Source organism: Ambystoma mexicanum, chromosome 12, assembly GCF_040938575.1.
Source record: "Ambystoma mexicanum isolate Mex_15411 chromosome 12, UKY_AmexF1_1, whole genome shotgun sequence".
Taxonomy (NCBI): domain Eukaryota; kingdom Metazoa; phylum Chordata; class Amphibia; order Caudata; family Ambystomatidae; genus Ambystoma; species Ambystoma mexicanum.
This window is the reverse complement of record NC_090936.1, coordinates 54,609,177-54,621,924: the sequence shown is the minus strand read 5'-3', so window position 1 is coordinate 54,621,924 and position 12,748 is coordinate 54,609,177. Positions and strand designations below refer to the sequence as shown.

The 12,748-nt window shown below is 42.7% G+C and overlaps 1 protein-coding gene across 5 annotated transcripts in view; it reads left to right on the top strand.

Moving 5' to 3' along the window:
- The window catches only part of ANKRD26 (ankyrin repeat domain containing 26), a 915,250-nt gene that overhangs the window by 414,992 nt on the left and 487,510 nt on the right, over nt 1-12,748 (top strand). For all 5 annotated transcript variants that reach the window (XM_069627947.1, XM_069627948.1, XM_069627949.1 and 2 more), the window contains one exon: nt 7,455-7,643. In XM_069627947.1, the coding sequence (XP_069484048.1) occupies nt 7,455-7,643 (189 nt within the window). The remainder of the gene's footprint in view (nt 1-7,454; nt 7,644-12,748) is intronic.

Here is a 12,748-nt window from a genome sequence, read left to right as displayed (position 1 = left end):
TACGAATTGGTTATGAAGGCATCAGGCTAATCTGTACCAACGTGATGGTGAAATTATGCTGGAGGCTATGCACTCAAAAAATAAGGTGGAAATTTGGTCCCTGTTGAATGTAGCCATCCACTTGAGACAGATGACAGTTCAGATGAATGGGGTCTTACAGCATGAATGGATCGCCTACTACTCCAAGATATACAAACGTCGAGACGGTTGTTTGAACTGAACTTCAGACGTATGTACTAGCTATAAGAACTTGGTCAATTTAGAAGATGACATCCTCTTCTACATAATGAAATCTAGCAGTTCCAGGGACCTGATGGCTTGAACAACTTGATGTTCAAGCAACATCCCCAGCTATGGGCCAAGATTCTTTACATTGTTTTCCATCAAATTCTGTAGACCAATATCCTCCCTGAATCGTGGAGATGCTCAGTGATAGTACCCATCTTCAAGAAGGCGATCGGTCTTGTCCTGCTAATTACAGAGCGATCGCCCTCCTTGATGCTCCTGGAAAATCTTCTCGAGGTTTATACTAAAAGACTACAATCTATGGGTGTCGCAAAACTCTCAATGCAATCCTTTTCAGACTGGGTTTATCGCAGGAATGGGAACTGCGATCAATCTTCTCACAATTAAATCTATTACTTCACATTTTGCCCCTATGACGCAACCATTATATTTCATTTTTTTGTTGATCTACGGGCAGCTTTCGATTCTATATTGAGAGAGCTGCTTTTTGATACTCGCGGGCTATCCCGCTTTTCTGGTTGGTCTGATTCGAGCATTGCATACTAACACCAGAATACAAATAAGGGTGGCTCTTGAGGGAATAGTATCTGATGCTCCCAAAAATGTTCAGAAAAATCTTCTTACCCATCAATCTAGAGAAAAATCATGGTTAACAGCAAGCGTGCACCAAAGAGATAGGTGGTTGCTGCAGGGTAAAGAACTAGAATGCGTTCACTGGAATACATACTTGGATATGACCATTGCAGACCATGATGATAAGGTGCATCTCACATGCCTGGAAGCTAAGTTGAATATGTCCATTTCACAAACAAATATGGGAAATGTTCAATGACACCTGCCCTTATGTTCTATCTGCAAAAGGTTACTCCCATACTTTTATATGGTTCGGAAACCAAAAAAGTGAAATCTGAACTACTGTGGAATAGATTTGAGGCCAAATTTTGGAAACGTTTGCTGAGGCTACCTGGTTGTGTCCCCAGTGCTTGAATCAGGAATGAACTAAATTTAATATCATTATATGCAAGTTATCTCTGGCAATTGATGGTGCTATTTAGGAAATGTATCATGGCCCCCAAATCAATGCTGTTAATTGGTATGTTATCTAAGCATATGCTAGAATCTGAGGATCTGTTTGTGCAGAAATGGAGAATGACAGTAATTCAGGCTTGAACAAACAGACATTTCACTTGATGTTCTGATCCAGAATCCGACGAGGTCTAAAACCAAATTGTTCCAATTTGATTGGATTCAAACGAGAGCCAAATGCCTGGAATATCGAGATTTTAGAAATCAGCCGTTTGGCCTCCAAAAATATAGTGAGCCTGAATTGTAGTTGCAAAAATCTCAATCCCCGCTATACTGATCCGACTTCTTGCGTCTAAGGTTTAACCTATGATTGATTAAGGAAGTCCAGGCCAAAACGAAAATTGATCCAGCGCCAAGAAAATGTTTGTCGTTTATGTAAGATCATAGGCAAGGATGAAACATTGCAACATTTGTTGGTTAACTGTGAAGCATCTATGGTAATGCGCACCCAGCAATTGAAATCGACTGTTGAAGATTATAAAGATCTATCTCCAGATTTATTATGGCAACTTATATTTTGCGGGCAAGTAACCTCACTTAGAGTTGGTACTGAAATTAGAGGAATTTAACATAAACAGTTGATTGAATGACAATTCTCCTGCATTCCACTATATAACAGACTGTGCCCCCGCAGTGCTAAATTATGAAGTAATTATGCGACTGTCAAGTATATTTTAAAATTTGAATATAGACATAAGACCATAATAGTATGAAATCATGTTAGGAAAATGTAAATATATCATTTCTGACAAATGTAATATGATAGTGTGGTGTATCTTGATTTGGATGATCTTTTTAATGTGTTCCGAAAAATGACATTTTATGAATTTACTTGTGTTGAAATTTCAATTTTGTATTTCTTATATATTTGTTTTTTATGTTTTGGCATTAAACAAACAATATTGTAAAGTTGATTAATTCTGCTCCTATGTCCCCACAGTCATAATAGCGTTATCAACTTACTGTTATAACCTGTTTTTGCATATTTGTACATTTCTTTTATAACCTGTATATTTTTTTGTTCAAATGCTTTGTCTGTACTCATTACATTGTTCTGTACTATGTCTGAATCCAAGTGATGCACCCGGATGCCCTTGGGCCTGGTGCGCTATATAAATAAATAAAATACAAATATGGGAACCCTGTGACATTGATGGGCGCAGTACGATCCAAAGACTGGCCATTGAAGGACCATTGGCACATCCTAAGGGAGGGTTGATAATATCTTTAAGACATCCATGGATTGGTGTTGAAACTAGATGGTCGAAAGATATGGTATTGGCTGTTGTCATTCAGTGTGAGAGCCAGAAGTGCTCACCAATGTTAGTAGTCAATCTATACAATCCTCCAAACGGTGCCTTTAATAAGATAATATTCAAACTGTTAAGAGAATTCTAGATGAATGTGATGTGAAGATGCCAATTATTTTGCTAGGCGACTTCAATGCCATTATAACTGATTCCATTCGTCTTGATGGTGACAAGAATACATCAGGACCATATAAGACTTGCATGTCAAATAGCCATGGGGAAGGGTGAAATAATTTGATTCAAACATGCAAATTGAAGATGATGAATGGCAACTGACAAAGTGATACTATCAGAAGTCCAACAGGAATTGGCAGTATGAGTATGTCAACCATTGATAACATTATAATTATTGAATCTGCTGAGGAATTTGTGTTGGACATGGCGGTTGGCAGCCGAGAAGAAAGTGATCATCTTCCTCTTCATCTACTATTAGCGAATGATATGGAGGATAAAAGCACATATGAACTAAATGGAAATATCTCTCAATACTGGATACAACCGTATAATATGAAATCCAACTAACTTAACTAGGGGTAATCAGAATGCTGAACAGGAGCTTACTATCTTAATTGATAAGATGCAAGTAATGATAGACATTAGCGATACCAACGCGATAGTAGCCTTTGAACAAGCGGTAGTCGCAATTAAAACTGTTTCAGCTCATAAAATGTGAGCACAGAAAGTGGCTCCATTGGAACAAAGCAAATGAGGTAAATGAGATATGGCGAACACTGGCCCATTTGTCGAGATCGAATAAAAATCAAGAAATATGGGCAGTAATAAATCAATCGAAGACACTTCCCGATCAATGGTGTAGGTGAAAATGAATGGGCTATGCACATTAAGACTCTGGGAGCTCATGAACCTATTGATGAAACAATAAAGACTGCAATGAACTAATGGCATTGTTGCCACTCGATGGAAGAAATTAAAGTTTTGATTCAAACTCATCATCTTCACGTGCCATAGGTCCAGACCGCACCTGTAACACACTAGTTAAACTATCGCCAGACAAATGGGCGGGAAAGATCCAGTTAATTATCGCATGTTAGCGATGCTGGATATTCTAGATAACATTTGTGCCAACATTCTGCATAAAGAATTGATCAATGGATTACAGATTATCACATTTTTCCCCCAAATAAATCTGGATTTCAGGCAAAAACCTCGATGATCCATAATATTACTACACTGGTCTATGCGATTGAACACACATGGTCTAGACGTCAGTTGCCAGTCTATGGGGCATTTATAGATTTTTCTGCCGCTTTTGATACAGTCCTTAAAAACAAACTAAAGCAGTGTAACATCCCGCCTGGTCTATTCTCGATGATTACCTTCTGTGTCTAAATCTGACTAACTGATGTATTCAAGTATAACAAGCTAAAGTCTCTGGACTAATATCAACTTGTCGAGGAGTTAAGCAGCAGTGTCACCTAGCAGCTACGTTATTTATAATTTGTCTAGCAGATCTACTGATGGCATTTAATGCATCTATGTCTAATATAAAAATAGGTCCTCTCAGAATTGGATGACTGGGTTTTGCGGACAATCTCCCACTGTTAGATTGCACACCGGGAGGCCTTCAACATAAATTGTCAGCACTGTAAACATTTGCAATTGACAATGGGCTAAATATCAATCGGGGGGAATCCAACTTGGAGGCGGACAGGCTCAGCAGACTAGGAGCGGACAATTACGAGTGGCAGTTAAACGACCAGGTGCTGCTGTAGATTTTCAGCAGATGGGGGCATCCTCATGTGGACTTTTTTGCCTCCTGGGACAACAGGAAGTGCCAACACAGTACGCCTCCTGGCAGGGCTCCCTGGGTGATGCATTCCAGATACAGTGGATACAGCGCATGCCTTCCCTCCCACACACCTGGTCCACAGGGTGATCTGCAAGATGAAGGAATCTTGTCACCTCAGCATCATTCTGATAGCTCCATGGTGGCCGGCGAGACCGTGGTTCTCCGAACTTCCCAGCCTCACGGACAGATCACTCATTCATTAGGTGGTGGAGTTATATTATCATTCGCGCTACTTCTGATATGTTACTGTCAGTGGTCCATTGCTGCCTGTGCCCTCGAGGGATGCCAGGTGCCATTGCTGGGTCATACCTTGCTCTCCCTTCCGATTGATCTGGGGTGTTCCTTGGTATGATTGATGTGGTATTTTTTTTATTGATAAGCGGTTATGTTACAGATCCGTATATCCTTATTTTATATGGGTTGATTATTTAGGGAGTCAAGGTAGGTTCTTCTCTTGGCCCAGTTCCTCTGTGTATGTCCTTATCAACGTTCTTTCTGGTTATCGGGTGAAGAGCCATGATTTGAGGAGTTTCCTGAATTGTAGGTGATCTCTTGTGTTCCGTATGTTCTTTGGTAGTTCTTTCCAGGTTTTTGGAGCGAGGTGAGAAAAAGAGGAACCTTTGAGTTTTCTCTTGTTGTATGATTTGGGTTCCAAACAGATGTCGCTGCTGGATCTGAGTGGCCTTGCAGTGTGATGTACGTTTAGTTTTCTTCTGATGAACTCTGCATCTTGGTCGGGGATTACTCTGTGGGCTATGCACATTGATTTGAACTTGATCTGCTGTTTGATGGATAGCCAGTGTAGCGTTTTCAGCACTGTTTTGATGGGTTCTCTTCTAGGTAGTTTAAGTAGCAGTCTGGCCGCCGCATTTTGTATGTGTTGGAGTTTATTTAGGAGTTGTTCAGGCAAGCCTAAATATAGTCTGTTGTCCTAGTCTAGTCTGGTCATGATGAGGGCGATGACGGCAGTTATGTTGGTGAATGAGAGGTTTGGTAGGATCCTTTTAACCCATCTCAGGAGAAAGAACGATTTCTTAATTATGGCGTTTACTTGTGGCTCTAGAGTGAGTTTGTTGTCCATCAGGACTCCCAGGTTTTTGTTTAAATGCCAACTTTGTTTAATTTACTCCAGAGCATATCTCTATTAATAGTGTTGAATGCTGCTTTAAAGTCAATAAAGGCAAGACCTATAGGTTGAGCAACCTTGACACTCGCTTGCGTGATTAGATATTGTAAAGCAATAAAAGATTATCCAATGTGGATTATCCTGCTAGAACACCAGTCTGTAATCCTGATAATATGTTGTGTTTATTAATCCAGATTGTTAATTCTGATAGGAAGAATGTGGCAAAGATTGTGCTGCTGGCATCGTTATGAAGAGTCTTAAGTGGTATTTAGAAAGATGTTCGTATTGCTTCTTTGTCCTCCATGAACATCAATGGGACACCAATTATTTTGTTATGTCTTTGAACCTCTTCTGACTTCTGGAGGCAAGTGAAGCCTTTTTAACTTTGCTGGCCTTGCTAAACTCATTTGTTTTGGGTGCACTGATCAGTCCATATGGCTATCGTTGCAGGTAAATTCTGTTCTCCATAGTACAATTCTGTGTTTATTTTTCCCTGCACCCATCACTTATGTGAAGTGCTGTATGGAAACTGTGTCCGTGTACTTTTGTTAATTGTAACATTTTGGTTATAAACCTCATGGGCCCAGGATGGGCTGGTGGCAGCTGATACGTTTGTACCGTCTAATGCACTTGTGCATTTTACAGCATAACACCATTTAGAGTGCCACATGACTGTGCCACTGGATTTTCTCCTGTCCTTTGACCATCTTGTACTTTGGCCTTTTTCCTGGCCTCCCATGGGTAGATATTCTCAAATATGGTAAGCCCTTTCCCTGAGAATAGCTACACCTTTCATGGACAAAGTGGTGGTGTGAGTGTGTGGCTGCATGTGGCCCCTGCCATTTTGAATGTTGTAGAGCCTTATCATTGGTGGGCTCCTGAAGCCATTCTTCAGAATGTCGTTCGACCCAAAACTCCCTCAAAAGAGGAGCATTTAACTGTAGACCCGTAACTCGCCATCCAGCATTGTCTTCTTCAATTGTTCTGGCAAAGCCGTGCTTCTTTTCTGATCTCCAGAAGGGTTTCGAGGAGCTTCAACCCATGAACTGGTAAGAACTAATCTCGACCCCTGCTTGAGGACCATGCCCTTTCAAACCGCCCTAGAACTATCCTGTGGGCTGACAAAGCTTTGTGTGTGAAGTTCCTGTATCATTCGCAGTCCCGAGTTCGAACTTGGGATTTTGCTGGCAGTCGAATATTTAAACAAGAGCCCTTTTCCCTTGTCGTCGTATCTCTCCACCATGAAAATGGGCCTTGAAGGACCAGCTTCTTTGTTTACGCCACAAGGCTCAACTTCCACCTTTCCATTGTGGTGGCCATAGCAGATATCCACATGCATCTTGTCCTGGGGGTCCTTTGAAGTAGTCTGCAACATTGTGGCCCTTTCTTCATTGTGCCAGGGCCATCTAGCTGTCCATTACTAGCAATTGTTCACTAGAGTGCAGAACCACTGGCTAGCTGGACGCAAATCCTGGCGCTGAACGGGACCTCTGCATGAGCGACCCCTAGACATCTCCAATGGAACGAAGACATGATGGACAGGTCAAGGAGGTGTCATCCCATTTGTCTAGTGATATGCAGATGGTTGTCCTGCAACTGGTTGCCAACAATGAAGATGCAGCAACAGATTTTTAAATCTTTGCTGGGAACTGTATACTGATGGTTAAGGTGCATGAACAGTGAGGTGCCATACTGAGCCTTTTCTGTATTTTTTTTTATGAATGTATAGTTTAATTTAAGTTCCCAATTCTGCAAACCCCTAATGATATAGATTTTACCTCTGAACCTTAATATCTTCTATGATTAAGGAAATCATTTACATTCCTCTTCTTTTCATTCATACGTGCTAATGTTTTTTTGATGTGTTCAATTACAGGAAAAATATGGCTTCTGATGGTGAAAATATAAAAGATGCAAAGAAAAATGAAACTAAAAAGATTTCTAAACCGTCAAGTGCCAAATCTCTCAATCCACAGCAGCTTTCTCCCTCCAATGGCTCCAATGGGAAGGCACACCAGGTGTTTGATGATAGCACTATAAGTGAAACCTCCCAGGATGAAGGAAGGTACATTAGTGATTTATCTACTAATTTCTTTTTGCAGGTTATTTTCATATCTATTTTCCATGTGACATGTCATAATAGTAGGTACTTAGAAAATGTATTTGCATCTTCCCACATCTTTATTGTATACACATTGATCAGTAAATTGTATACATTTTCAATTATTGATAATGGTTAAGGGCTTTCAGTGTATGTAGTTTTAAAGACAGTTTCATTTAGTCTTATGGCTTTCTACAAATCCATATTCACGATTAATGATGCTTGAACCTCTAAGTTAAGAAAGAACATCTATACCTTAAAGACATATGTAACAATTGGCAGTAGACCAATCCAGATCCTTGGCACTCATCCTTAAAATGTGCTGCCCGCCCAGCGGAGTTAAGCGTCTTTATTTTGGGCTGTGCGTGTTTTACTTGTATAGAGATGGTTGTTTTAGTGCCTGTAGATCTACACTTAACATGCTGTGTTTTATTCCACAAATCGCTGAGCAATATTATCACATAGGTAATTAATTCAGACATCTGGCACAGTGAACTGAGAAACCTAAGTGTGCTCTCCTGAGTAGGACATGGGAATCCCTTATCCAGGTGGGCAGGACACAGCCATCGCTGTTGGATCCAGTTCCTGGGGTTGGACCGGTGGGGGGAGGATCACCTGGGTAAGGGAACCCGAAGTCCTGCTCGGGGAAACATCCCAGGTGAGACGTGGTATAACACCGGGGAAGATGACGAGGAAGACCAAATCTCTGAGACCCTTACACCTAATGAATCTCCCTTCTCTAAATCCAACAACCCCTCCACATCTGGTAAACCTATTAGATATCCAAATCCGGAGGCCCTGGGAAACTACATCCCCCAGGATAACTGTCTTCCTGTTGTCTACTCGAGCACTCAGTCATTCTTTTCACCGTCCCTCTGATTATTATTTCCAGGACTCACTGTCTGCTTTAACCAGACATTTCCCTTCCCACAATCCCCCTTATTCATGTCAAGATAACTATCCCAGGAATTTCCGCGCTTGTTCCATAAACCCAACCACCATAGGATGCCTGGAAAGTTTACTACGCCCCTCTTTTGATACAAACACTTTCTCCCAACGTGACGGACAACGGACTAGAACAGGAGCTGTTTACCTGACATATCCCAACACTCTGGTCGGGCAGAGTCAGGCAATTGATAATAACCACACACACCTGACGGGCCTTTACCTTCCGCACAGGGATGGAGGGCGAAGAACAAAGGCACACGACTAGCGAGGCCGAACGCAGGAGGAGACTGCTACACCAAACCAGAAGTACAAAGGGAAAAGAAAAGCGGTGCAACCAGGACGACGAAGGGGGAATTTCCCTTGCCCTTTTCAACTCAGACCTGCAAAGCCTCCAGAAGGGAAAACGTAAGACCATGAGTTATAGCTGGCGTGCGGAGCAACAGATGTCAACGGTACACGGGGGCCTCCCATGTAAATAACGCAGGTTGAGGGGCAAGCTGTCTACCGTGTTACTAGCCTTGACTTCAGAGAACAAAGAAGCCAACGGGTTCAGCACTGCCGGTGAGTCGGAGGAAGCTGATATCAAGCCGAACTGTGTTAAGCCCAAGGTTGAGAGTAGCACCATTTTGAACGCAAGAAGAAAGGACTTGTGTGGATGTTTGAACTTTAAAGAAAGCCCAGTTGATGTCCAGGTGCAGAGGGGTCCAGCGCCACGTGGGCACTCATTTGAAAGACTCTGACCAGGACCTGGTTCTTAAACTACAAGAAATAGAAGACACTAGGAAAGGGTGGCGTGAGGCGTCAGAGTGGTCCTACAAGGGTCACGTCAAATCCCTTGTACAATCGGAAGTCTCTGACCCATTGCTAGAGGAAAGCTAGAGCAAGGGAACCCTGCTTTTCACTACGATTGTGAACTGTGATGATTGGCAAATGTGAACCCGACAGAGGGATGGCGAAAGAAAGCTGAAGAGAAAGAAACCCTGATTTTTGATAAAACTGCGCAATACATGAACTGTGTAGAAGAAAAGGTGTAGTGAACCCGAAGGAGGGAAGCCTGTTTATACAACAAAGGATCTGAGCCTGGCAGAGGGGGAATCCCAGAGGTGAAGAGCCATTGCCCAAAATTTGGAAAGAAAGTTGTCCGAGCCCGGTAGAGGGAGATCTGAGAGACGAAGAGCCATCACCCAAAGATTGCAAGAAATGATCTGAGCCCGGCAGAGGGAGATCCCAAGGGCAAAAAGCAATTGCCCAAAGAACTTTTACTTGCTTGTTGTTTCTGCAAGGAGGAACGAGACCGGCAAAGGCAGATCCCAGGGGCGTAGAGCAATCGCCAAAAGAACTTTTGTTTATTTGTCTACCATATTTTTCGACAAGGCTCCTAAAGATTACGAGCGATGTCTGTCTGAGAGGCCGTAGTGAACCCGACAGAGGGAGGCCCGTTTTTACAAGGAGGATCCGAGCCCGACGGAGGGAGATCCTAGGGGCGAAGAGCAATCATCCAAGGTGAAAATCACAGAACTTTTTGTCTGTTTGTTACTTCTAATCAGCAAACCTTCTAAGGCAAGAGACTTTTGCGGGAAAGAGACTTAGCCTCCGAAGGGGTTTTGATATAGTTGAACTGAACTGTGAACCTCGTGCTGTCGGGACCCAGGTGTGTGCTGTGCTCGAGAGAGTCCCACCTTGTCCCGTGCTTCAAACGTGGGGAAGGGAGACCCAGCCATACCATCCTGACTTATCATTTTGAGAACACTTCCTTCTTTTCAGGTGAACATTATCCCACACTCTTTTTCTAATTAATAGTAAGGATTGGCAATAGTTTTAGTATAGGCCCTTTTTATTTGACAAGACGCCACTAGGACTGCCTTATTATTATTTGATGGCCGTAGCTTTCTCCCATCTTAGATTTAGGTTTAGATTAGCCGTTTATCTCACCCATTATAAAGTTCAATAAACACCCCTTGAACTGTGATCACTTGTGTCTGTCTTTACTGTTGCCACCATGAGTTCCTTACAGAACCAACGTTCATTATATACATGGCTTACTTATATTCTTACATTATTAACCACAGTGCTCTCTTGATCTTTAATAGAATTTAGGCATTGATCTAAATTGTGGGAGTTCCTTAGTATCTTGGGAATATGGGGGGGTTATGTCTAGGTCCTGATTCTCTGCAGTGCCTGATAAGCTGTTATGGCGCTTATGTATAATTGGTGTCCTAGATTGTCATGGACATAGTCTCTTTATCTTGCATTCTATGCATTAGACATTCAAACTAGTGCCAACCTTTTCATTTCCTCAACACTAGTTTTGCTCGTATTATTACAGGCGTTATCCATCTTTCTTCTTGCTGAGACTGGCCCTTTATTTTAGATTCATCATGTAGCACATAGACCTGTGGCGTATCTCGTGTTCCAATGTATGGGATAAATGAGAAAAGATCCTTTTCGAAACACCCATTGCACCTAGAGCATTGTTAAGCCGGCCAGAGAGCACAGTGAGCTCAACGCTCATTCTGACATCTGTGCACAGCCTGCTGATGCAGGTTTGAATCCCGGCAGGGCCAACTGAGCTTTTCATCCTTCCATGGTCGATACATTGAGTACCAGGCGGTGGGATAATAATATCAAATGTTATTTCAGCACTTGGATACCTGCGGGGTTTGTAGATCTATATAAAACTAGATATCATTATTATTATAATATTATCCGGTCCGAGATTCTTACTCTCCGAAGAAGCTGCTGAACCCCACTGTACCCATTCAGTCACTCTGCTAACAACTGATAATAAATACCTTAAGACAAGTCAACCCAAGAGGGAAAGGGGAAGTGGAGAAAATAACGAGCACAGGTACTCGCTCTCTTCCTGGATCAGTTACCTGTACAAAGAAAACAAAACAACAAGACCTAATTTAACTACTTTCCTGTGAAGTAACTAGATTTTCAACTCCTGCTCATTTCCACACTGCAAAGGGATGACAAGGTGGTTGGCAAATAACTTTATTAGCCAAAGTAAAAAGGGGGTTGGAGAAAATCCTATCTCGCCCTAACTCGAAGAGGGGTTCCCCTGGCTCAACAAAACAAAATGGTGTCCGTGTCAGAATGCCTAAAGTAAAGTTCTTCGTCATGTGTCCAAATCCTAACCTAAGGTGCTGAAATCAAAACAAAGTTTCACAAGTCTCAGGGTGGGGTTAGGGTATAGAGGGGAGCGTGAGCTTCCCTTACCCCAAGTTTCTTCAGGTTTCATAAAGTTCATACTCTCAAGTGGTATAGCTCTTCCCTTGACCTTTCCAAGATTTGTACAATTCACAATCGTAAGGGGTATGACTGTTCCCTTGAGCTTTCAGCAGTGATGAAACAGATGATTCCCACAGAAAACCTGGCCTGGGACCCTTCCCATGTGGCCTGGGGAAGGCAGACGCTTCCTGATCCTGACCTTGGGTGAAGTGATCTGTGGGAGGTTCACATGGGGGAGCAAGAACAGGTCAGGAGGAATGGGATAATACCTTTACTGACTTGCCTAGAGACCATACACTATTAATGTCCTATAGTAAAATTGAAATAGTAGAAGAAATGGCTAATTGTAACATTGGGCACTTAAAGTCCCACAATGGCCAAAGTACTGGAATGAGGACCAGGGATTTGGAGACACTGGACTGCAAGTTGCAGCCCAGTGATTCTAATGACGTACGCCTGAGAGGTGCAGGCCAATGGGAGAAGCAGAAGGTGAAGTATTGGTCGACTCTCCATGTTGCAGTGGCAGCAGGAAGGTTGAGGCGCTGTAGCCACCACAGTGGGTGAAGCGGATGCTGGCTTTGCGAGGGTCTCTGTCTTTCGAGACGCTGTATGCAAAGGTTGTGCAGCGGGAAGCGTTGTTTTGGGAAACTTCCCCCCTGAGGACTTTGTATGCAGAGGTTGCACGGCCTGTGAGAAACCAGAGGGTGTCACCAGGGGGTGTCTCACCCGCCAGTCCCCGGAGATCTCTCTCTCTCTCTCTCTCTCTCTCTCTCTCAGGTGGCCAGTGCGGGAGAATCACCTGGGTGTGAGGTCTTCGGGGGTGAGATAGCTAATGGTGAGACGCGGTATTCCCCCCTCTTTTGTTAATCTATCTCATCCTATTTTTT